This window comes from Vidua chalybeata, chromosome 3, assembly GCF_026979565.1.
Source record: "Vidua chalybeata isolate OUT-0048 chromosome 3, bVidCha1 merged haplotype, whole genome shotgun sequence".
Lineage (NCBI taxonomy): Eukaryota > Metazoa > Chordata > Aves > Passeriformes > Viduidae > Vidua > Vidua chalybeata.
In genome coordinates, this window is record NC_071532.1 from 26,137,346 (window position 1) to 26,164,073 (window position 26,728).

The 26,728-nt window shown below is 39.9% G+C and overlaps 1 protein-coding gene across 3 annotated transcripts in view; it reads left to right on the top strand.

The window, feature by feature from the left end:
* The window catches only part of INTS7 (integrator complex subunit 7), a 40,274-nt gene extending 14,465 nt beyond the window's left edge, over positions 1-25,809 (top strand). Inside the window, exons 14-21 of one of the 3 annotated variants that reach the window (XR_008430033.1) lie at positions 2,540-2,734; positions 3,515-3,618; positions 4,003-4,071; positions 5,110-5,242; positions 6,440-6,538; positions 7,359-7,544; positions 8,431-9,130; positions 25,616-25,809. Coding sequence is in view for 1 of the 3 variants with exons in the window: in XM_053938600.1 (XP_053794575.1) it covers positions 2,540-2,734; positions 3,515-3,618; positions 4,003-4,071; positions 5,110-5,242; positions 6,440-6,538; positions 7,359-7,544; positions 8,431-8,718 (1,074 nt within the window). In the remaining 2 variants the exon portion in view is untranslated. Of the gene's footprint in view, positions 1-2,539; positions 2,735-3,514; positions 3,619-4,002; positions 4,072-5,109; positions 5,243-6,439; positions 6,539-7,358; positions 7,545-8,430; positions 10,563-14,576; positions 14,769-25,615 lie in introns of those variants that run through there. The other 2 variants (XR_008430034.1, XM_053938600.1) reach the window with 2 other exon arrangements.
* Positions 25,810-26,728: the final 919 nt, after the last annotated feature.

Consider the following 26,728-nt stretch of genomic DNA (forward strand, 5'->3'; position numbering starts at 1 on the left):
TTGTCTTTAACTGTTGGCTGAGTGAATCAGGCTTTTAATTCAACACTTCAAGATTTCTCTAACATCAAGAGGACATTGAGAGGAGGACCTCGTCTAATTAGATGTTAATATTTAATACAGGCAGGAAAATAACATGCTTAAATAGGTCATACTGTCAATTACCCCTTCCATGGAGTTTGGGGCTGTTTTTCTGTTGAAGGATTCCTCTCTTCGTCTCTTTTGCTGACTTCAGTTCCTGTTGCACATAGTGCTTTTCTGGGCACAGTGCCCTCCTCATGGGTGGTTGTGGTCCAGAGGAGTGAGTACAGGTTTTGTAGGTTAGAGGGGAGGAAATTGGGTTTTACTGCTGGTTGTTTCTGACTTGTTGCATCACTCTGGACAATTTCATTTCCCAGCCGTGCTTGAGTGTATCAGCTGTAAAAGGAGCCACTCACTCACTGCTTGTCTGTAGAACTCAGCCTCTCCAAGGGGAACAAAGTGCCATACAATGCATGTGACGTGCAGCAGCCTTCCTGCTGAAGGCTTTTGCTGTCTTTCCTCTGACTTGAGCTTTCCTGTTGCTGCTGTTTCAGTGCAGAGCATGGTTCAGCACTGCTGGTACCACAGACCAGTGGTGCATGTGATGAGTCTTGTGTAGCTGCTCCACTTTGTAGCTGGAAAACACAGTGTCAGTAAATCTCTTGCAGATGTTCAGCCAGCCCAGTTTAGCACTGGTGAAATGTTCAGACAGCGCCTTGTCAGAAAATTTCTCAATTCCTCCTTGATAAACATAAAACTCTGTCTCGTACTGCAGTGTTCTTTCATTGGAGTTAGTACACTTGAGGGAAGGAAGTCCCTCTGCTTTATGGATAAGAGGTTCTCCCTGTGGGAGAACAGGGACTTAGGGAGCATACTGACCACAGTCCCCATCTGTCTTGCTGTGTGCTTGGTTGTAGAGTTAGCAAAGGTTTTGCATGGGTCCTGCTCTTTCTAGCACAGATCCTGTGTCTCATTGGAAGCATTGGGATTATTTTTCACTGCTGGTAATCTAAAGAAGATAGAAACTTGAACAAAGCATCTGGTTTAGTAGCACCAATTCCAGATATGTTGAGAGCAAGTGGTGTTTGAAGAACTCGGCTGAGCCAAAGAAACACTTCTGTCACTTTCAGAAAGAATTGTAACTCCCTTACTGCCCATGGCAGATAAGGTAAATTGCAGTATTAATGAGACAAGCTTGTATTTTTTTTACAAGATTCAAGTCCAATTTGTGCTGTAAAAATGTCTGGATTTTTTGATATGAGTACTTTACTCTTTAAAAGCATGTAGTCTCTGTAGAGCAATTACAGTGCAGTGTAGCCCTCTTCCACTGAGGCTTTTCTGAAACCATCCTTGCAAAACAAACTGAACAATTCCAGTTCAAAAGGGATTTTTTTTTTTTTTGGTGCCCTTGGAGAAGGAAAAGCAAAGTGATAGATAAGAGAGGCTTAATGGTTTAAATATTAAATAGTCTTATTTTTTCAGTTGAAATCTAGTTCAGTAGTTTAAACTGGTTGCAGTGGGCTGTTTCCTCACTTTAGTCAGTAGTGGGCCAGTTCTCAGATGATGTCATGCTTTGTGAGAAACCAGTTTAGCTGGTTTTCTGCTGGCAAAGAAATGGTTCTTAGTAAGGTTTGGGATAGATTATAACTTTTTGCTTTGAGAAATGACCTGGTAAGGAATAAGAAGTACTGGGGAAGATAGACATGTGTCTAAGTCGCAGTGCTTTGTTTTTGGAGAGGGCTTGTTCTTCTCAAAATCCAACAATTTAAGAAAAATAAGTAGTGGATTTTTGGCTTAACTAGTATCAAACCTTGAGTACTGCAGTTTACCCCCTCCTGGGTGTCCTAAGCTGTCACAGATGCTTCTAAAAGTCAGATAAGCTCTTAGGGAGCAAAGCTTCATAGAACAGTATTTTCTGAACAGTAGCAGCTTGTCTAACCTCAGGGAATTCCGTTATTTACTGTTCTCAGTTACCACTAGACTGTGTCTCTTGCCTTCATCAGATGCAAGGTTCAGTGCCTTCATAATGTTCCCATCCATTTCAAAGATCCAAAAAACATCACCCCTTCCTCTTGCCATGGGTAACTTGAGCCAATTCCTTCTCTTCGGGCTGATGCAGAGAATCACTTTTTCAGTCCTTGTGTTTCTTGTTTGCCATCCAGTTCAGTGTAGTTTTTCTTACGGTAAAGACTATCTGGTCTAATGTCACTTGAAGCCTAATGGCTTAGCCTTGGAAAAAGAGGAAATAGGTGCCCTAATATTATTTTAACAGCTTAAGTCACATAAGTTACAATGGTGACATGCTTGGAATATGACTTAGTAATTATGTAACTTCTATGTCATTTATATTTAGTATGATTGAAATTGAGCAAACCTGCTAAATGTAGTTTTAAAAAAGCAGCTTTTAGAATTGAACTTGAGGGTTCAGTTTTCTGATGAGACTGGTCAGTGACACTGCAGTGTAATTTTATCATTTTTGCTTTTGACCTAGTTTGCCAACATTCCTATTACTGTGTTTCAGGCTGCTAGTACACCACTTAATCCTCTGAGCTTTCAGTGTGGATTTGTGAAACTCAGGATTGACCTTCTGCAAGCTTTTTCTCAACTCATTTGTACCTGCAACAGCCTAAAAACAAGCCCACCCCCAGCTATTGCCACAACAATTGCTATGACATCGGGAAATGATCTCCAGAGGTGTGGCCGCATCTCCAACCAGGCATGTGCTCCTGTTCCACTCTTGTGCTGTTATGTTTGTGACTCTCCTATGAATTTTGCTTCTCAGCAAACATATTTGACAAAAGAAATGAAAAGTAGTTGTGAAGTGGGTTTTTTTGAATCGTGAACTTTGGTTTTCACCTGTAGCTCTGAAAACACCTGCCTGTAGCAGGCCGTGTTTTGAAGCTGAATGTGCACGTGTGCTTTCTCCTCCAGTCATGCACACAGCTTCCAAAGATATGCATGTAGCAAATCACTTGGTACACTCAAACTTGCAGCAAGGCCTTTCACAACTTGCTTTGAAACACCTCAGACACTCTGAGTACACTAAGGAAGAACATATATACCTGAGGATGATTCTGTAACTCCTTTTGCTGAGAGTTGGCAACTGCCAACTCTCCATATGGAACACCAAGGAGGTTTGCTTCTAAATCCAAGTAGTCTCCAAGAAGGAACCAGTGGGTGGTCATTGAAAGACAGAGCAGTTTGCTTTACCAGTAGGGGATGGAGGAGGTTGTTGATGGAGTTTTTTCCTTTTGCTTTGTTTTTAACCCAAGGAGATTTTGTTGGTGCAGGAAATATACCTGTTTAATGCGTGGATAACCGTCTGTCACTTTGGTAATCATTATCTGAGTGAAGAAGCAAGAACTTTATAATCTTTTTCTCCAATGTGCCACCTTATTCCTTCAGTGTTGTATATTACAGTGTTGTGTTTTTCTGGATGTGTGGGGTTTTGTTTTGCTTTGCTTTGTGTTTTTGCCTAGTAACATTGTCTCTGCAGATGAAACACTCAATGGAGGAATTCCGAAACTTGGCTGCACGCTATGGAGATCTCTATCAGTCATCATTTGATGCAGACTCAGCCACTCTAAGGAATGTAGAACTGTATCCTTTAAAAATCCTAGGGTTTGTCCACTTTCCTTTTCATGTGCACAGCATGAAGCATAAGAATCCTCTTTTCTTTGAAGACTGCCACAAAGTAATTTTGAAAGTTAATAACATAAAAACTAGCTGCCAATTGTTTAAAATCTATTTGAAAATAAACATTGCCATATTATTGTTTGGAATTACTTGATAAACAAGTTATGACACAAAAATTGGAGCAGCTTATAACTTGGTATTTTCACAGTTCTTGCTCTCTGTTCACTAAATGAGTAGTGACTCTAGGATTACTTCACAGAATCAAGGAAAAGTTCCACTAAATACACTGCATTCCTTCCTTTAGGTGTCAACTTTGAAAGTCTTTTAACTCCTTAGTATTAATATCAGACAACAGCAGAGCTGCCTGTTGATTTCACATGCAATAGAAGCTCTGATTTTGGATCCAGAATCTGCAAGGTAGGTTTGATAGTTAACTGCATACTCCTCTTCTGCTTATTAATAAATCCTTGGAGCTTTCCTAGGAATTCAAGGAATGTTCAGAAAGTTTCTCAGTAGACATTTCTAATTATATTCTGAGCAGGCTTGAGGATCTGTTGCTGCTGTGCTGTACCTGGCAGACTGGGGACTCTTTTGGGTTCTGCATTTCATTTTGATTTTGCTCTTGAGAGCACTATACTGGAGTTACCTTAAATATAGACTTGAACTTCTAATCTCTACTTTAGCCACTTATTTTAATTTGTGGTGTTGTGTGTTAGATCCCATACCTGTAAGTGCACCTTAGTTTCCTTCAAAGTGGTGAAAATACATGCACTAAATTAGTTCAAATTTTTAATGTAAAGCCATCACCTCTGGCTATTTTTCCTAACAGTGAACTTAAATCCACTAGAAAACAGCACTGAAGTGTACTGATGAATTGAATCACTGTTTAAAACCTCCAGGCTGAGATTAAATAGAAAATATTGTGGATAAAATCTCTCAGTGATTTTATAGCTGCTAATAAAAGTGAACATCTTAAGTGACTGTAGTACTCATTATGAATTAAGCATTGCTTAGAAGGTGTATTAGTCAAATTTGTATGAAGCTGGGTGTCTATGAGATGGAATTCTATTCAAAGGAGGAGATTATAAACTTCAAGATTAAGTTATAATTCTGACTGGCATTCTTGCTTTGTGTTGTGAGATTTTCATGACTGTTACAAACACTGCAGGGTTAAAAAAGCCAGGGGAAGTAAGTATGCTGAGTCTGTTAGACCTGTCACTGCTTCAGCTGAGAGGGTGGGGACAAGAAGTGGTGAATAAATGGTAGTTAAGAAAGATTTAAATGTGAAGGGCAAGTGTTATAGTGGAAAAAAATTAAATAACAGAGTAAACAGTTTGAAAGACATTCCTTAATGGATTTCACGTTGTAATGTCTTGTCACATCTGTTTGGTAGTGTGCCTTCCAGGTTATGATGAGGAAAGTAAGTTAGACATAATGAATTTTTTTTTTTTTCAGTTTCCAGGAATATAGCTCAAATGGAACAGCTCATGTTGAAAGTGAATATGAAAGAAGAATGATGTCTGTATTTAATCATGTACTAGAGGAAGTGGAATCCCTCAACAGGAAGTATGCTCCTGTGTCTTATTTGGCAAGTAACAGTTTTAAATGTATATTGTGTAGAGAAAGGGGCCAAAACCCCAGAACTTCATATATCTGTGGTTGGCAAGAAACTGGGAAGCATTCTCAGTTAATTAACATTACTGACACAAATGGTCTCTACAAAGACACACTTGTTTAAAAATACTTCAAGAACTATTTTGCTAAAACATCTATAACCTTACTGGTTTATTTAAAAATAATCTTCTTAAAATTCCCATCCTAAGAGCACAGCAGATGCTGATAAGGTAGCTACAAGTACTGTCAGGTCTCTGTCAGAGCCCTCACCACACTCTCATGCAAACACTGGAGCACGTTGTCCTTGTTCATGTTCTTGCTGTGTAAGAATTCTCCCGCTCCCCCGCAGCAGCCTAGCTTTGGTCCCTGGTGGTGAACACTGTGCTTTGTGAGTGTAGCATTTCTCTTATCAGTGCAGGGCATCAGGGAGCACAGTGTGGAGTGTGCTGGTGCAAACAGGGAGCTGATAATGCTCTCCTTTACAAGGCTGGTGCCTTTGGCTCTTGCTGCTCATGAACATCCTAAAACTGAAGTGCCTCTTAGTGGGAACAAGGTGGTTTGTCATGGTTGGCATCTATTTGCCTGGTTTTACATCCTACAGTCCTTATCAATTGCAAATAGAATAGAGGAGTAAATAATGGAAACCACAGCAAAGGTAAACCCTGTAAACTCGGCTGTGGCTGGCTGCACACCAAGGCAGCTTGGCGACTCCAGTGGCACTGCTTGTGTTCATCTGAGCCAGAGGCATGGTGCAGCAGGGAAAGAAAAAGTAGACGAGAGGCTTAAAAATTATTGCATTAAATTGTGATAGGTGCCAGTCTTTTTGCTTGGAGGTGAGTTGTTTTTTGAGAGTTTGTGTGTAGGAGTGTTTCAAACAGATCCTGCTCTGTCAACTCTTAACACTAGGACTGGAAAGATTTGTGTTTGTCTTTTGCTTGACCTCCTTGTTTTTTTTCCAGAGCAGAATACCTCCTTCAATAAAGGGCAGAACATAAACAGAGAGGCTGAATATAGTCATTGTAATCTTAGTGGCTATAATTCTATGATTGTATTAATATATTTTTTGACTTAAAATGGAAATTCATGCTGTTTCAGTACCTCAAGTACATGTCTTTTTCCTGTGTCACGAATGATATTTTTTCTCAATTGTTTTGGCTCTTGTTTCTTGCAGCATACAGCTTGTCTGTGCAATGCTGTCATTGCCTTGTTGAAGGTACCCCTTTCATTTCAAAGGTACTTTTTCCAAAAGCTGCAGTCTACAAGTATTAAGGTAAGTATTGCTCAAAGATGGCGTCAAATTTCTTTAGAAAGTCTTTACTTCATGAGAAAAGCCCTACTGAAGGCACAGAGCTTAAGGATTTTTAGTGAAGACGCACAACTGCAAGTAGCATTTGGGTTGATCTGTTAGGAGTAACTTGAATAGCATGTATATGTGGTTGTTCAGAGCCACTAGAATGTCACTTAGGCAAGTAGGATTCAGTTCTTTGCTTGCAAAGCCTTAAAGGTAAAATGTACCTGGAATTTTTATTGATTCTGAGTCTGCAAAGCTAAATAATTCTAGTCCTGGGAGGGCAGCTTTTATAGATTTGTATTTGGTTTTTTTTTCCTTTTCCTTTAAAAAGCAATATTCACTATCTTAGAAAAAAATTGTCCTATAGATCAGCTCACTGACTAAGAATGATTATCTATGACTAAGATCATGGGTTTGTTTTTTTTTTTTGTTTTACTCAAGTGCTCCTTTTCTCTGGGAAAAGTGAAAGCCTTAAGTTTTAAATATTCTTATTCCATTTTGCTTCTTTGTTCAGCTTAATATACCTGTGGCTGTTCTGTGGAAGATTTTTTTTCCACATCTTTTGAAGAAGTGAAGTAAATGAAACTGATACAAAGATAATATCTGGTATTGCTGATGATGTTTATTAAATAATATAGTCATGAGTCTCTGATAATGTCTGTGTTTCCATTTGCTGATTTTCCTACCAAGCCTCTCATTGGAAATTTTTCTATAAGAAGGTGTCCTGTTTCATCCTTGAATTTTGTTTGCTTTTCTGGCGGCTTATAATTACATTTTGATCTGTTTACTTGTGTTCCAGCTTGCTCTATCCCCTTCTCCAAGGAACCCAGCAGAGCCTATAGCTGTACAGAACAACCAGCAGTTGGCCCTCAAGGTGGAAGGAGTGGTTCAGCACGGATCTAAACCCGGCCTTTTCCGTAAAATCCAGTCTGTCTGTCTGAATGTCTCTTCAGTGCTGCAGAGCAAATCTGGACAAGACTATAAGGTGTGGATAGAATAGAGCCAGGAGGAGTCTTAAGCTTTTTTTGCTGTGTTTTGCTGTTCTTTTGTTTCTGGGTAGCAGAATTTCCAGGATGAGATGAATGAGGGTGGTTCTGTAATCCTTTCACTCCTGCCAGTTGAATTTCAAGCACTGGCCAGAGTCAAGCATAACTTGTGGAGGGGATCTGGGATTTTTAAGTCTGCAGGATGTCAATACCTTTTTGTAACAGCTCTTCTTCCAGACAAAGAGGCTTTGTGATGTTCAGAACAAGCCATTAGGAATCTGCCTGAGATGAGGAAAACTCAGCCTAGTTATATATCATATAAAACTCCACAGGGGAAAAAAAAAAACTGAACCGAGAGTAGATAATTCTCTACCACATAGTCCCCAGAATTTTTTATAGTCATTTTAAGGTTCTTTTATTTTGTTTGTGGAAATTGTGAGGACAAACTGTCGAAATCAAATAGCATCTGAGGAGACACATATTAAACTTAAGTCAACAGTTTTATCAAAGGTTGCATGCCTGAGGTTTAGGTTCTGCTAACATGTGATACTTAGTGAAAGGCCTGTTTTGGTGCGTTTTGGGGTCAGGTTTTTGTTTGTTTTGTTGTTTGAGGTTTTTTGAGGGAGAATAGGAGAAAGTCAATGGCTTGTAAAAGAACATTGTGTGTGATGTTTGACTCGCATTACTTTGTGGAAAAGTAGAACCTCAGGTGGAAGATGACTTGTTTGCTTGTCAGGCTGTCTCAAGTATGCATATGTATTGATTTAGGAGAATTGGGAACAGATTTTTCCTTTTTTCTTCTCTCTCCTTCAAGTGGAGAGCTGAAAACCTACTTTTGGCAGGTTTATGTAAAATGGTGTTTTAACCTTCCATCTGTGTTCTCAGATTCCTCTTGACAACATGACCAATGAAATGGAGCAGAGGGTGGAACCGCACAATGACTACTTCAGCACTCAGTTCCTGCTAAACTTTGTGATCCTTGGCACCCACAACATCACCGTGGAGTCCTCTGTGATAGACTCAAATGGCATTGTCTGGAAAACTGGGCCTAAAACAACTATTTTTGTGAAGTCTCTTGAGGATCCATACTCGCAGCAGGTTCGTCTCCAGCAGCAGCAGGGGCAGCCTCCATCTCAGCAGCAGCAGCAGAGAAGCGCGTACTCACGCTTCTGATTGCCACAAGGGACTCTCCTGGTCAACTGGTATTGCAGGTTTTCTTGGACACTTCTTTTTAATTTTTTTTTTTTTTAACACTTTTTATTACAACCTTCTCCTGGAAAGTCTCAAATGCCAGTTTGTTGCTTCTTAAATTATCTGGAGTACATTTGAACTTGATACAGCAGAGGCAGCTGTTCAGGTTTGGAGTTGTGCTCTTACTATAAGAACCTCTACCTGATCTCTAACTTCTGTTTACCAACCTGTTCCAGCAGGCTCCACAAACTACAATAGCAGGGGACACTAAGCTTGTTGACTGGTACTTTCCATGCTGTTGTTTCCTGAAGCACACAGGTTCCAATGTCAGGCTTACAGGACATTGGGAAACACTTCACTTTGGCTGGTTATACAGAAATGAGTGTAATACCAGGTATGTATCTTTTAATGTAAAGGAATTGGCAGGAATATCCAGAGATTCTTTTTCTGACATCTTAGTAGCAAGTTCCGGTATTTGGCTGGTGTATGTATGTTACTAGAATTCTTCAGCACTACTTAATGCATGCAGCTGGAAGAAAAAAAAATGCAGTTCACTTGTGATACCCAGTCACTGCAGAGGGAGGAGACTGCTTGAGGGGTTGCTGTCTGGGGAGTCTTGCAAGAGGCAGAGTTTTACAGGTGGCAATAATCACTGTCTCTCAGATGATCTGGAAGATATTACCGTGTTGTTTTTAAATTTTCATGGATGTGTATTTCTGAAACATTTGTTTTGTTGGGGTTTTTTTATTTGCTCTTTTAAGAGGGAAATTAAAATGAATAACAGCTTGCAAGCTAACAGCTTTGTTTTTTAAAAGGAGTCCTTTATACCAAAACTTTGTAATCTTATGTGTTCTTTGACCAACTTGCTAAGCTTAATTGTTAATTTTACAGGACAACTTGAAATAGAATTTTGCCAATTCTAGAAATTGATCCAGAATAATTTTGGAAATGCACTGTTTCATACATAATTTTCACACTTCCTTTGTAATATAAAAGGCTGAACTGTATCCAAACTTGCAGGCAGTAGATGACATAACCTGGTCTTCATAAATAGTCTCTGCTTATCACTCTGTAGGAAAGCAGGACCCACTTGAGTGAGGAAGAGGAATGATGGCACTTCTTACATACTTCAGCTTGTTAATCCCTCTCATTGGAGCAGAAATTTTTATTGTTATTTTCTCAGCAAATTCCCATGATACTGTTATTTCTTCAATCTGATTTCATTCTAGAGCTGACTTCAGTTTACAGATTTTGCTTGCGTCAAATACAGAGAATACGATAATGAATTGCTGTAAGCTGAGGCTTCTTTTGCATAGAGGATGAAGAATTTTTTGCTGTGTTTTCCCATAGTAGTTCCTCTTGACTGGAGACTATCTAAAAAAAAAAAAAAACCACCAAACAAACTGGAAGTGATGATGCTAGATATCATACCTTGGTCAGGCTGTAAACCTAACTAGAGATCATAACTGGGATGCAAGGTTGAAACAGAAGACACAAAATTGGTGAAAAGTTGAGCAGCATCCTCTGTGAATGATTTTCCTTTTGAGCAAGAGACACAAAATGCCACTGCCTTTCAAGCTGACTGAGGAAAGTGGTGGTTTCTGTCCCACTTTTGTGTTTCCATGCCCATAGTTGTGTGTGTGTGATGTATTCATCTGTGTGTGCACACATGCATATATGTACCTGTAGCTACAGCTAGTTAAATGGTCCAGAAAGAGCTGATTGACCTGCTGTTGTCCATGCTTTCTGTCAGATTGAAGATCTGAACTCTTTGTGGTCAGTTGGGTTTTTTCATTAAAGCCATAGATCAGTGTCTTTACCACAAAAACCTCTGTATGATAATGTAAAAAAAAAGAGACTTGGAGGTCAAAGAGGTTTTTTTGGGTTTTGTTTTGTTTTGGTTTGGTTTTTTTTGTTTTGTTTTTTTGGGGTTTTTTTTGTTTTGTTTTTTTGGGGTTTTTTTTGGTTTGTTTTTTTTTTAATCCTGCATAATGAATGTGTGTTTCTTGCTCTTATTGACCAATATCTTGGTGGAAACCTTTGGTACCATTCCAAAACAACTCAGAAATTACAAGATATTTCCACACTGGGGAAGAAACTTTTCTCATAAGTCATGTGATGTTCAGAGTGCATAGCTAAACTTAGGAGAAGCCTAGTAGGAACAAACCCCAGCCTTATCCAGGGAAAGCCCTGCTCTGGCCTGAGGCTTAGCTGACTGTGGGCTGCTGAGATTAACCCTACTACAGCTGAAAAAAGTGTTCCTTCTATAAACACATCTGCTCACCTGATCTGAGAGGCCTCTAGAACTCCAAGAACTTGTATCAGTTTTAAAGCCAAGCAAGTAATACTTGAAGCCTGAGAATCTGGATGTTAGGTATGGGAAATTGCAGGGGAGGAAAATTGAAATTGCTACTTTATTGGAAATTGTCTTGTGAAGGTGGCTTGCTGTACAAATACCTGTATTTCTAAACTCTGAAGAGTTTATCATGCTGATTCATTTGCAGGTTAGTTATAAGTGTGTGCTGATCAGGAAAGGCCCTGGACTTATTAGTAAATTCTCCTTTTATGTAAGCACAGTGTTTTATGTTTTGTTGGATTTGCAGTGAGGTTATTTTTTGTGTGTGTGTTTTGTTTGTTTTCTAACATGGTGTATTTTTTATTCCTAATATGCTGGGAAATATACTTGTCAAACAGAAACGACAGGCAAACAATGTCTCAAAATACCTAAAGAGAAGTGAGGAAGAGTGTTAAAGTTACAGCAATATACAGAAAGCTGCTGTTGGAGCTATCAGCAGTGAATGTGATCCTTGACTATTAGTGGAAGCAGGGAGGTTATTCTTGTTTGAGTCCTGTATTCAGACTCTGGTGCCTGTTCTTGAAGATGTGCAACAAAAAATTTGGAAGGCACTTCTAGATATGTACCCAACTTAAATCTCCTTAGTGTTTCTCAGTAAACAAAGCAGTAACTTGACTACTATGCATAGCTGCACACTGATAATGGAAGACAATTCAGATCTGTTTCACTTACTGGCAGAATAAAGAAAATATTCAGTGGCTAGACATTGGTCCTGAGACAGCTGCTAAGAATTCAAACAACAGAAGGGCTTATGCAGACAGCTACGTCATGAGCTGTTCCTAATCATTGAGATATGCCTTCATCTGGCTTGGATAAATTGTTGGGCTGAGCAGGAGGAGATGATGGAATGAAGATGACTGGAGGTGCTGATAATATGTGCAGTGCAGCATTAAGACAATAGATTTTGCTGCTTAGGCTCTATAATTTGACCTGACCTCTCCACGGATGGTGTAGCCAGTTACTCTCGGAAGTAGTTGCCACTCTCATTCCTGTGAACATGTGCTGAGGCATGTGTCCAGAAAGTGTCATTTCTGGATTCCTGGCTGATCCCTTGCTCCAGGCAATGTGGAACTGAATGCAGGGCAGGGAAGGAATGTCCGCTGTCAGATTCTACCTTCCCCTGGAATTTGGAGTGTCATCTCCTGCTAAGGTCATTCAAGTGTATTTCAGAAGTGATTCCTGAAGTTGCACTCATCGTGGGTATTCATGGAATCTTAGACTTCCTTCCCTATTTTTGTTTCCTTGGATATGCCCTCATTTTACCCAAGGACTGATACGCCTTAATATAGCTGAAGTTTTTGTATTTGATAGAGGATAGATTTCAACTTAAATCCTTTGAAACTGTACGGGAATTGCACATGTCTAGAATCAAGTTCAATGGTTCTTTAAACATATGCATAAACTTACAAGAATTATTTTGTGATACCACAACTTTAGTTAAAAACCCCACCAACCTACTGAAAGAATTTATAGGATTTGAAGGAATTTTCTTGCATTCCTAAAATATCTTTTGAGTGATATTCAGTATGTGTGTGTATGCATATAGAGAAAGTGAGATCTCATACAACACAGTATGGAGGCATCTTGCCTTCAGATGAGCTTCATTTCTTTTCTGGTTTGTCATCTTTCTGTTTGCCTCAAGTGCTTGCTGTGTCCTTGATCAGCATATTTACACACATGTCCTTTTAGTTCCTAACAGCATCTTCTCTGAACAATCTGTTCCTTTTTTGGCAGTGCAGGTGTACTCAGGTGTCTGCACTGTGCAAACCAAGTCGGCAGGGGGTAAAAATAGAGGGTAGAGGGGGGGAACCTGGGAGCCCTGCCAGCTCTCAAAGCATTTCTGAGTTGAGTAAAGCCCAAGAACTGGTAGTTCTCTCTGCTTGACTGCAGTTTTGTGTCCAGCACTATGGGAGCTGCTCTTGCTTCCCACACATAGGTGCCTCCAAGGACACAACCCGAGATGCTAAGCAAAAGCAGACTTACCCAGAACCTTGGCATTTTCACCTCCAGAGCAGAGAGAGTGACTGAGAAAAAAAAAACACTTCTTGAAATCAAAGGAAAACCGAGAGTTGCATGCTTTTCTTACAAGGCATGTTATGCAGTGTTGCAGTTACCCTCTCCCCCTGTGAATCTTTAAGCCAGGTGCTGTTTTGTGTGAGCCTATCTATCTTGGTGACCCTTGATAGTTCCTGAGTTGTTTGTACTCCAAGGAACATCTCTCTTCCAAACAGCAGCTGCTCAAACTCACTACTGAAGTCCCAGATTGCTGCATTTCAGTGAGCAGTCATCCCAGGTCTGCACTTCAGAAAGTTGCTCTACTCTGCTGATTGTTAGCTGAGAAATAGGAAGCATTTCTTTGGTGTTCTTATTTGCTTTTAAGATATGGTCTTTATCTCTTGCTTGCATACCTCCAAGTGATGCTGTCAAAATTAAGAACAGCTTGGTTGTGTGTTAATGAAGTTTGCATTTAGCCTCAGCCTCCTGACCCAAGGATCTTAGATAAGGTAAGGGCAGCATTCAGTGAATTCTGAGAGAAAAGTCTTTCTGAGGTTAGAAAGAGCCTATAACAGTGCCTTAAACACTTTAGTCTACTGGACACCTAACTGTAGTAAAAAGCTGATTTTTCTTTTTATCAGAGCTCACCAGTGACCCAGTAGAGCAGTCAAGAAGATACTGAAACTGTTTTATTTTATAGATGATAAAAAACTTAGGCCATAACCACTTCACAGTCTTAAAAATCATACTTTTTCCTTATAGATAAAGTAGTCTTATATTCACATTCCCTCAGATATGATTGTGGAGCTCTCCAGAAGTCTTTTAAAACTTTGATTACTAAAAGCAATTGTTTGGAAGGTTTTTTTTAATGGGCATCAATGGTGACTACAAAGCTCCAAGGAGGATGGGATAAAATAAGAGACTTGTGTGGGTTGGCTGATTTAAAATAACTTTGCTCAGCATTTTAAGTATGTGGCTTGCTGGCAATCCATTTTATAGAGTCCATCCTTGCTTCCCAGAAGCTCTAAATTTAGGAATGAAGTTAATGTGAAATGAAGAGCTGTCCGTGCTTAACACACAGCTAACTATGGAGAAAACCCAAGGAGTAGTAGTTGAGCTGCAAGACACTGGGATAAATATAAACTCTGTGTGATATGGATGGATGGACTCTGCCAAACATGGTGGGTGAGTCTTCAGGGTACAGTTTCATGCTTCACTTGACACCATCTAGGTGTGTGGCAGTGCTGGAAAGGGACTCTGTCTTGTGCTTATTCCTGACTCCAGCTTTGTTCTTTGGATCAGATCATGAGTTTATCCACTTAAAACAGTTCCAGTTGGCTTGAGTGTTTTTTATTCTGCTTTGTCTTGTCTGGCTTGGTCAATGCAGTCAGTACCAGAAAGGCGATGGGGAAGAATGTGGTGTATCCTGGAATTGTGAACTGCTGGACTGGCTGACTGTGCACCTGTAGTGTATTTCTGTATTTAACAGGAGTCTGGAGGAAACTGAGTTCATGTGCATCTGAACTGTGGCTTTTCTGCGTGGGCAGCTGGAGAGGGCAGAGAGCACTGCAGAGTTCCCTGGCCGCCTGCAGCTCTGAGTCACCACCCACGAGTGAGTGAGGCGACAAGGACAGGAAGGAAGGAATGCCCTTTGGAGCAGTGGCTGGGGCCAAGCCTGTGTGTCAGTCTCTGCTTTGCAGCAGGTGAGGCATGCTTGAGTATGTCCTGATTTGCCAGCAGTGCATGTGGGCAGCAGCTCATAGTAGTGAGCGATGACGGCTTCTGACTCGCTTTGTTTCAAAGTCCCAAGGTTTGCAGAGGTCTGATTGTAGATTATACCAGTGATATTCCTACATGAACACTTACAAATTCTAGCTACAGCTAGGCTTTTATCACTTAGCCTGAAATCCACTGGTACTAGTTTCATGGGTACGTATTTGCAGAAACTGGTCGGTGCAAATGACAGTGTCCAAACCACATCGTTGAGTGAAGTGGATGGAGACCTCTCAGAGCTGGTCACCCACTTCAGACACAGAGCAAATTTCAGGAGTTGTAATAATTGACAAAAGATGTCTGACCTCTTCAGAAGGTCTTTCCCTCATTCCACAAGGGAGGAGCAAAAGCAGTTGTAATTAATTAGGCTAATTATTGCTACTCATCAGTGAATCTGATATATGTAAGCAGTGAGCTGATCCTCCCTCCAATGTACAAACTCTAATAGTTTATTTCCTTTATCTCTGTCACCTGTATTGAATTGATGTGCATTTTCACCCTTGCCGAGGAAGAGGTTTTCCTGACAGCAGTCTGTGCCATGTGAGAGAGATGCAGGAGATTTCCTTGGTTCTCCTTGTTGTAAGGGTTTAAGTTTTAGTGTGGACCAAGTCTTTGTGAGTTGGGTAGGAATTTCTGAGAGTATTAACCCTGACTGCATCTGGGTAGTACTAGCTGCATCATAGATCCACTGGAGAGATTTGTGTTTCTGTTAGTGTGTGTAAATTAGGTTAAGAACAAAAATATACACTGATTTTCATTTTGGGGAGAATGGGGCAATTAAGATAAACCAGAAGACCAGCTTGAAGGCTGTATGTTTAATTGTATTCTGGTATTTCAGCCTGACCCTAAAAAAGCACCCAGTTGTGTTGGTTTTCCTATTCAGAACAAAACCACATAACAAAAATAAAAACAACCCTCAAACCCCTAATTCTTTGTTTTGCTGTTCAGAGTTTTAGGAATTCACTATGGTGATAGAATATATTGTTCTGTTTTGTGGAGGGATTTGTTTTTGTATAGGAAAAAGGAGGACACAACCTCCATGACTCTTAACTGTGTTGCAATGCCTCCAGTAGTTCAATTTGGCAAGATAACAAAACCAGTGAAGAACTTAAAAGGTAATTAATGCTTTTGAGAAAAAATATTTTTAAATGCCATGCAGATGAATATTTTTTTTTTAATTGAACCTTTTTTCAACAAAAATCAGTGCTGAAGATCAGGTACTCATGTTCAGGTCTGCCCTTTAGTGATGTGAATGTACTAAATGGCAGATGGGAATGTTGATGATTCACTGAATATATTTATGTGTCAACACTACCTCACCAGAAAGCAGCTTACCCAGAGGGATATGGAACTTAAAATTTGTTTTCAGTGAAGCCTGCTCTGTAGTACAAATACAGTGAGCTCTTGCTGTGAGAAGACAGATGGGAGAGCCCTCTGTGATGCCTGTCTGATCACCTGAGCAGCGCCTTTCTGCTGCTCTTTGTGCTCTCTGGGCACTGCCCTTGCAGTGATGGCTAATAACAGCACCTACAGGCTGTGCTGGTTTCAGACAGCCACTGCCAAGTCAGCCCCTATTTACCTGTGGTGTGGTTTTTCTGACTTGTGAGTTCTCACTTGTGTGCGACCACTTATCTCCTCCTGGCAGAGATGAAAATATTTCTGCTATGAAAAACTGCTGGGAGCTTGATATCCTCTTCCTGCTCTAAATCTTTGACCACTTCCAGCAGCTCCAAGGCAGCCCAGGGAGAAGTTGGCATTGACCACCTCAAATACTCTGCCGTGCAATCTGAATAAATTTGAAAAATGCCACTTTTAATCTCTTTAACTTTTACTTTCAGCTGCTTCTCTGCAATCATGATAGCCATAAATCATGTTTAGCCTATTCTCATTCCTCATTTTTATTTTTAGTATATGACTCCAGGAAGTGTGGCTTAAAAAAAATAATTTTCAAAAGAGCCAAATGCTCAGTAAAATCTCTCCTTCTGAAAAAAGATATAAAAATCTGCCCTTCCAACAGTATTGTTAGGCAATTCAATTCGTTTTGGTTTGACTTTCAAATGCCCAGTCTTGCTGGACTGTGCCTGACATTTTGCCATTCAAGGAGTAAAGGATTATCACACAGGAACTTAACAGTAGTTTTACAAGCCGAGTGGCTGCCACTCCATCCTGTGGGTGGGACTTGGGCAGCACTTGTGTGACTTGCAGTTGACAAAAGTTGATGGCAAATTAGCAATTTAAAAATTTATCACTGTAATTAATCACCTGTTTTATTTCCTCATCTCCGCCCTTTAGAAGAGATAAAAAAGCCCAGCATGCTTCTTGTGCTCACAGAAATGATTACAAGTAATAACGTTATTTACTTAGTACACTAGAGTATGGAAGTACTAAGATCACACGTGAATAAAAACATAACTCATGTTGTCCTTTATCTTTCCTTCAGGAAGACTTTGACCTGTAAGTTGTAAAGAAGCTGTGGAGCCTGGCTCAGTCCCAACAGTTCAGCTGTTGGAGCAGTGTTTCATTTGTACCCATTCTTAGTTCCAGCTGTGGTGCTGATAATGAAAAGCTGACAGCTGAAGGGCAGAGGTGGAAAGCACTTTGTCCAGCAAGAGAGCAGCAATCTACAGCTGTGCTGCCTGAGATATAATTTGTTCACCAGTGATGTGATTACTCAACAGTCTGCATGGATTCACAAGCCATTCACAAGACTTGAATTTCTAAACAGAATGTAGACAAAAGTTTCCTTTAATGTAGGACAAATCCCTGTAATGCTGTAGTAGGGTTGACACAGGGCACAGGATCTCTGCCATAGTTCTGTGTTGGACTGCTGTTAAAATGAGGTGCATAATTCATGCTCAGCACAGGCAGTTGAGACCATGACTCATTTGTGCCTCTCTAAAATATTAAACTTCCAGGCCACTTCAATTACAAGTCTGGCAAGACGTACAACCTGATACAGTAAAATATTTATCTGTGTTACCCAGGTAATGGCAAAAGAATCCAGTCATTACAAAGAATGCTAATTGTGATTAATTATTTATTTAGTTTCTTTAATCATTTTGGCTACCTAGGAGTAGAAGGAGCTGCAGTTGCATGGACATTTCACTTACTAAAGTATTTTGGAGATGCATGAAAACTTTGCATCTTCAGGAATATAAGCCTTTGAAGTATTTGTGCATATGTAAGCAATTGTTACTCTGAAGGAGGGTGGAAGTTAAAAGAAACTGGACAAACTTAAACTTCTGTAACAGCAAAGATTAAAACTTAATTCTAAAAGAGAATCTGAAAAAGTTCTCAAGATATTTGAGTTTTGAGGAAGGGGAAATACAAACAGTACATTTAATCAATGCACTCAAATAGCACATGTTAAGTAATGAAACTCTACTGATGAAGGACTAATTTAAATGTTCTTGATGATTAGGTCGAATGTAACAGAATTAATGCTTCTGAATTGCTAAAATGAGAACCTTGTCCATGAACATTCTTTTTAATCCAGATGGTAGCAAGAGCTAGATTTCACATGCATTGTATCATAGATTCAAAATTCAATTTTTTTTTTTTTGTGTTTATGTAGGCAGCCCTGTTGAGCTCTGTGTACAGAAAACAGATGTACTTAGCAGTGGACTTTGCCTGGAACTGAATGCGTGCAAATGGCTCTATATGTGAAACTGTAGAATGCACTGAAAAATCTGAGTATTCCAGCTCATGTTTCCCTGCATAGTGAAGTCACTGACTAGCATGATCAGATTATAAAAAGTCATCTTTGGTGTTTATGTAATACCTAGGTTCAGCTGAACTATTTTTAATCAGGAATTCATATTGTTTATCTTGTATGTTCTTTTATATCCTTTCATCCTGCATTTGCATGCATTGTGATGACCTTTTGTGGAAACCCTGCAGGATTTTTATAACAGTTCAGCTGAAATTCAATGTGAACTCAATCAGCTGTTACAGGCTGGGTAGGATCTCAGCAACACAGCTCACAGAGCGAAGAGCTTCTGTGAACAAGGGTACAGAGAGTTTTTCTGTGATACTCATTGCTTTTCTACTGGAACATAATGTTAATCCATTTATTTTGTAAGGATATTTCATTTTTCATCTGTTTTTAAAGATGGTGACCAGAGACTGTAGGGTTTTGGCAGCTGCTGATGTCTGAGCTGCAGCATTGCAACACAAAATTGCAAGTCTATGTTTTTATCTTTCTGTTTTGAGCACAAAGTCAAGTAGTGTTTTCTAAGGGCTCTGGCAAATCCTGGTGAAGAATGACTGCTCCTGGGTGTGTTGGTTACAGCAGTGATTTGCAAATCTTCCTGACTTTCTGCAATGATTAAGGCTTCTTTAGAGTGTATTACACAGTATAATTTGAGCAAGCTTGATCAACTTTTTTCCCTGCAATCTATTGCCTTGATTCTGCAAATTCACAAGTGAATTCTACTCAGTTGTGTCTTCACTCAGCTGCTAGCTTGCACTTTTTCATCCATCACCTCAAGACATAATCCATAGCTTCTAACAGGTCATCCTGCACAGCAGTGCTTGCACCCAGTCCTTCCAAATGCACCCAGTGATTCTTTCTGTAACTCCCTGAAGTTACTTTTGCCAAAAGTTGCGATGTTTTGAGTTTCTGTCAGGGAGGAGGGGGAGCAGAATGAGCTGGGCAATGCTGTGCACGTGTACAGTGCAGATCACCCTGGCTGCTTTACAGTCAGTGGCAGCCTCTACCTGACCACGTGTCAGAGCTGCTCCCTTCTTGCTCACCTTTCACAGGGAAAACTTAGTGGCCAGGAGCAAGTGTGAAGGTGTCTGGCAGCATAATGAATGGCAGAGATCCCTCACCTGTGAGGCTCACCTGTGAGCCTTTCTGCTGTAGATTTGGACACGTGTAATTAATGTTTGCTCGCAGTCCTAGATGCTGCTGCCATCTAGGAGAGGGAGCCCAGGGAATGTTTTTGTGCACTCATCTAACAACTGATGTTGGTTTAGATTTGGGGTTGGTTGGCTGGGGGCGTTGGTTGTTTGTTTTTTAATGTGTACCACATCATTAGGGGAGAGATGATCAATATTTAAGGAATGTAACAACTCCTATATTACCTCCACTTGGAGACAGAAGTTACCACAATAAGAGTGTGTGTTGTAGGGAGTGGAATGTGCAATATAATTTACACAGTCCAAATTACTGGCCTCCACCCCAACTTGAGACAGCAATAGCTGGTGTGGAACAAGAAGGTGGCAAGCCTCTGCTTCCATTCCTCCCTGCCTTCAGGAAAAGAAAGAGCTTATCACTGGGCATGGTAGATACTCATGGAGATGTCTGAGACATTGCCCTGGCCAGGGCTGCTCCCTGCTAGGTTGTCAGCTGGTAATCTCAGGCACCAAGATAGTCTGGAATTCAAGTACCACCCCGTGGTATATCCTGTTTCTTCACCAGTGAAGCCTGAGAACCCTTACTAACAAGCTGTCACAAATGCAACATAATTTGTTCTTCAACTGTTGTTTATTTTTCTGTTCATCTTTGGTAGCTTTGTCTTGGTAAGAATCTAACTCAGTCATCACTAAGTATTAACAGTGGAAAAGAGGATGCAAGGCTGGGTTTGGGAGGCAAATTCCTTGGAATACACAAGTACAGAGAAGAGAACATTAAATAGCAGATTAAATACTCAAGCGTACACTATGCTGTATTGAGCTCTTTCTCCAGCATATTACTGCTTTGATCCATACTTACAGTTTGCCAATCCAGACACATTTTATGACAAGATAACATTTTACTTACTTTTTCACATTCTTGCTCTGACTGGGACTTTCTGTTTCTCTGTAAATTTTTGGCCTGAAAGATTTGAATGAATGTCTTCTCTTTAGACAGATGCTGCCATTTAGAAGTGTTATCTGAAAGACATGCAATTAATTCTTGACCTCAATTAACTCAGTAGGCCATTCTCACAGCTGAGTGTGATAAGCAGCTATGGTTCTATGATACTGAATTTGCTGTGATGTATCATTCAGCATTAACACAAGGCACATCTTGTTTGATAATTTTTCAGAACCTCAACATATCAGCCTGTTCCGTCTTCTCCTTCCTCCCCCCTTCCAAAACTTATAGTGGCTCCACTGATGTCTCAGTCTTGACAATTTTAAGTGCAAGCAAGTGGAAAGATCTGAGTTCTACTAATAATGAGACTTCCTTTATCAATTGCACAACTGCATTTAATACTATTTTTCAACCCCCAAAGCTGGGGATGCATCCTCACCTGAACAACATGGTGAGTGTCCTGCTCAGAGCCACCAGCGTCCATTGGAAACCTTGGCGCTGTAGAGCAGGGAGGTGACAGCTGGGACCTTAGAGAAACTTGCATTTGAGAGTGTGAGATAAGGCACAAAACACTGGTAGGTCAATCAGCCTCAGCCTGGGCCACATTGGCTCGACAAGGGGGTGTAGGGCTCCAGAGGAGCTCAGTGAAACTGGGACTACTGATATTTTTATATGGAGAAAAAGGGATAAGAGTTGAGCAGATGGTTGAAAGAGTTTTTATCTTCCACTTGCATCACTTCTGTTTGACAAAGGGAGTTTCTGTTATGCTTTTACTTTCTTCAATATTTTTTTTCTAAATACATAGTATTACAAAAATAGTATTACAGTTATTTCTATCATTAGGAAACTGTATGATTTTGAAACCTTACTTTAGTTTCTTTGTGCCTTTTTGTTATGAGACTTAGGCTGAACAAATCAAACTATGTAATCCCTTGTGGATTCATCCATGCCATTAGGATTGCTTTTCTTAGCCACAGTTAACAATGGTGTAATGGGTTTTACAACATTTTATTATGTTGAAATGCATCAATAGCACTAATGATAAACAATTGTGGTATTTCAGGAAGAACAATTTCCAGCTCTTACTGCACATGCCAACATATGGAGCTTTTGGGCAGCACTTGACTGTGTGGCATGAAAATAGGAAGTAATTGTCCCTTACAAACATGTTAGTGCTGTGGCACAGACTTAAGGAAACTGATCTTGGATGTGGTAAAAAATACATAACAGCATTACTATAATCTAGATGAAAACTCCTCTTTGACTGATGACTGTTGCCTAAGTCTGTGCTGTTGGCTGGTATAAATCAGGATAAAGTGGTTTGGATTGGCTGTAGGGAGGACAGGATGGGGCTTTATTGTTGGTGCCAATCAGAGGACAGGGCGTGGTACCTCCTCCCTTCCTCTCCTTCTGAGCACATTGGGCCTGCCCTAAGCCTGCCTGGCTTAGGAAGATAAACTTAATATGAAACTACAGATAAGATGTATAAGGATTTTCTGGAATTCAACCTCCTGCATCTATGGAAAAAAAGAACTCTTCAGTTAAGACCTAATTGTGGCTTTGCAGTGCCTGAAGAGAGCCTACAAGAAAGATGGAGAGGGACTTTATACAAGGGCATGTAGTGACAGGACAAGAGGGAATGGATTCAAACTAAAAGAAAGTAGGTTTAGATTAGATATTAGGAGGAAATTCTTTACTGTGAGGGTGGCGAGGCACTGGCACAGGTTGCCCAGAAAAGCTGTGGGTGTCCCATCCCTGGAAGTGTTCAAGGCCAGGTTGGATGGAGCTTTGAGCAACGTGGTCTAGTGGAAGGTGTCTCTGCACAGAGCAGAGGGGCTGGACTAAATGGTCTTTAAGGTCCCTTCCAATCAAAGCCATTCTGTGATTCTATGATCTTTCCCTGTAGGAAAAAAAAAAAAACCCAAAACAGGATACCTTTTAATGGCTAACTGATAGTGTTGTCTCCCTTAATTAATGATTACTCATTAACTAGTGCCAAAAGTATCTTTAACTGAAGTTTTCCCAAAGAAATGATTAATTGCTGTTAACAGTGGACATCAGTATTCTACATTCAGCAGAGAGATAGCAACCGTGTTTTCAGCCAGGTAGCAAGGCTGCAGAGGATGTGGGTAGCTTGAATGCAAATTATGGTATGACTTCTCCTTTTGGATTTCCTTGAGCTTGTGCAAAAACTGTATAAGCAGCTTGCAACATGGATGTGTTCATGACCTTCTTTGGGTAACCAAGTTAAACATAGTCTTGAGGAAGCTCAGCAAAACAGTTGCAAAGCTGCATATGGCATCATAAGACAAGGAGGTTGCATGCTGTGCTAAACTGGGGGAGGGAAGATGAGGAGGTTTTTAATAGATCTCTGTCCTGATCAGATTTAAATGATAGTATTTATTTTACAATACCTGCTTCCTGGAAATGCACAGTGGACCTTGGATCAGACCTGATTAGTTTGTCCCCAGGTCTTCAGTCAGCTCAAATAGGATGGATCTTTGCACTTTGACCAGTGCTGTTTGAAATCACTGGAATTCAGCACATGGACAAACAGATTCCCCCACAGAGGCAGTGGCAGCTGTCGTTGTTACCCTGGACTCTTTATTTTCTTTTTCAACTCAAAAGTCACCACTTTCCTGAAACATCAATATTAATTTTAGATTGTAATGATATAGAATTCAACAAACATAAGAAGGATAAAGTAGTGTGAATAACTTTTTTGTAAAGCTGTTCACTAGGGATTTAAGTGTGATAATCACATTTAATAACAGCGATAAGTATTTATTTAGTTCTCTTGTATTTATGGTTTGATCTACAAACACTGACTTGGTGTTAAGAGTTTACCAAAACCCAAGTAGGTCAGTCTGGTAAATGTTGACTTGAAGTGAACTTGAATGAAAATAAGAGCTTCATCTGATCTTTATGCAACATGTGAACTTTATGACCAGGGCCATACAGTGTAGTGCTTAGTTTGCCAATACAGATGGAGAAGAATATTAACTCAGGGCCTTCAAATTCCTGTTTTTTCTCTATATGTAATTTTTTAAAAGGCTAATCACAAAACAGTGTGATAACTAGAAAATATTGAGTCCCATCTGCCTAAAGACGAGTTGGCTTCATCTCTGTGTTTGTGCCATGCTTCCTTATGCAAACTTAATGGGCTTACAAAAAAATCTTTCAAAGTGCAAGCTTATATATAATCAGCATGTTATCATTGCCTGAAGTAATAAGATTCTGTAGAAGGGATTGAATTAAATCAATGTTACGGATAAAAGATTTCATAACCAAGCTAACGAAGAGGTTAAAGATTAATTAGTTGGAGTAACTCTAGAGCTCCTCTCTTGCAAAAATGCCAACAAACCAACACAAAACAAGATGCCACAAAAATCAAAAGCAAACCCTCAGCTCAAACTTGCCTTGGTGACAGTAGTGTCAATGGGGTGAAGAAAACACCCATGGAACTGAGATGAGGACCCAGCTTTGTTGTGCTCTATGTAAGCTGCCCATTGGCTGACACACAGAGTATGGCAGAAGCACATTCCATACAGCAGCAAATGGAAGTGGTTGCATTGTGCTGTATCTGTTACCCATCTTTAATAAGAGGCCTCTGTCAAAGTCTTCAGTTTAGCTTTAATGTGAAATCAGACACCTCAAAACACCTGAATTATTCAGCTCACAATTACAGGGGCTGGTATGGAGACTTTATTACAGTATTAAAAGGCATTGTAATAGCAGGAACAACCTCTCTGGTTTTAAAGATTATATAGATTTGGCCAACTGTGAAATACCTTGAGTAACATTACCAGGTCTGCATATGAGTTACAGAACATGTAGCTGCAATAAGAGGCCTTATATTCTTCATATGCTGGACCAAGAGTAACCAAAAAAATTATAAATATGATGTGTACATCTTATGTAAAACAGATTGAAATGGAAAATCCAAGAGTAGCATTGTGTGAAGGTTAACAAGCTCTGCCTAAGTGGAAAATTATGAAATTTGCGTAGAGCTGGTAGAAGAAAGGGAGTGATGGCTACATCTGTCTCACCTTTTGCTACTCTTGACTAGCTGGAAAGTTGTTCAAATGGGATATATTCTGGGTTTTGCCTGTCTTACAAAGGTGAAGGTCATGAACAAGATGACTGCACTGTTCTTAACCAGCTCCAAAATTCCTTGATTTTCTCCTGTTTTGCTGTAGAAGAATAAGTACATTCAGATATTAATGTACCCAAATTCTTTTGGGAGATCAAGATAGCCTTCACTGAAGCATCATATGGCTTTGTCCCCCTCTGTAGCTTATACTCTTTAGAGTCTTTGTGGTGGAAGTAGTACGGATGCTGGTTATCACACTGCTCTTGTGCCACAAAGAAAATAAATGCATCCAAAAACAGTTAAAAACAAACCTTGACAAATCCTAAATAACAGAGTACTTCTAAATATTAGAACATAATCTCCACCTGAAAAAGTTTATGAACTTTTTATGTGTCTGTACCCAGTCAATCTATTTTGACACCGCCTTGGACTCAGCAAACAATTGGAAAGCACATGATAAATAAAAATTAGGTATTAAATGGGACAAAAATACCTACCCATAAAGAAAGCCCAAATAGGCTGGCCAATTAAATTGAGCAGCAGCAATCCACCAGATGAGCTCCATCTGAAATGCAGAGCAGGGAGGATGCAGTGCACGTTCTTGACAATCTCACTATGTAAAGACCCAATTTGATGCAGGACTTAGTAGATGGAGTGATGGGACCACAGCCAGCCCCAGCATTAAACCTAAGCAGTCTTCTCTCTTCTCCAGTATTTTTGTACACTGATATTTTTATATCCTGATTTTGTGTAGCTGTGTCTTCCATGTTGCATGGCTTCCTTGGCTATGCCTTAGTTTGCTCTGAGAACACCCCAGAAGCTGTGTGTCAAACTTTATTTTTTACTTTATGTTGGACAGGACTTCAAGCATTGCACTGGAGTTGCCTCACTGGAGCCAGGTTTCTTCTTCTGTCTGCGTCTAACTGTATAAAATTCCCTTGGGCAAAATTACAAATGCAATAATGCCTGGTTATAAAATGTTTACTTGGTCTCATTTAGGCTTACAAAAATTTTGGAATGAAATATTAACTTAAAGAGCTATGTAACAATCCAACTTGCATCATACTTAATTATTCCTGGTTTAAAAAAACAAACAGCCAAACAACAACCAAAACCCATTTCAGGTCAAATGCTCCTACTTCAATGCTACTTTTTATTCACTCAGGAAGAAATACATTTTGTTTAGTCTGTCTTACACTAGTGATAAAAATATGGCCCTAAAACAACTCAAGATTAATTTGGCATCCTGCAGTCTTGTTCAGTGAGCACTAAGATCTGATGTCAACTGAAGCTAGTACAAGGGAGAAGAAAAGTGTGCATTTATCACGCGCCTGAAAGTTTTGGTCATGCTTGTGATGTTTCCTCTGAGGCCTATAATTTTTTTTTAACGTGAAAAAACTTAGCCTTTCATCCAAGGGTTTAAATATTAGAGAAAACTATTAAAAATGGCAACTCTGTATGCTAGAGCCAAGGGAACTGGCAAGGCTGCAGCTGGCTCATCTTGGTGAAGGGATCTGGAGGTGCAAGGAAGGGAAAGAAAGTTGCCAGGGGGCTGAGATTCAGCATCAGCTCAGTTAAAGTCTTTTTATATAAATTCAGGAATGTGACAAATGTTAAAGTCAATGCCACAATTTACTTCCTTTTTAACTGCTGCTTCATGTTACCCTGAAGCGTCCTTAAAAGAATTAAAGTGCAAACAAAAGCATCTTTGACCAAAAGGTTAAATAGGCTGATAGCATTTACTTCCTGGAGAGAAATTACAAAAGGCAAGTGGCCTGGGTTTTATGTTTTGTGTGTGATAAATGAAGGCAAGCCTTCAAAAGGAACCCATGTGTCTGAAAGATTACTGAAAATAGATCTTTTAAAAAGCATGTCTGCTGTTGGATGACTACAGGAAAGAACATGGGGTCAACTTGCCACTGAAGTTCAAGGGACTTTGACAAGCACGGTTCCTCCTGAGGTGCAGCTGGTG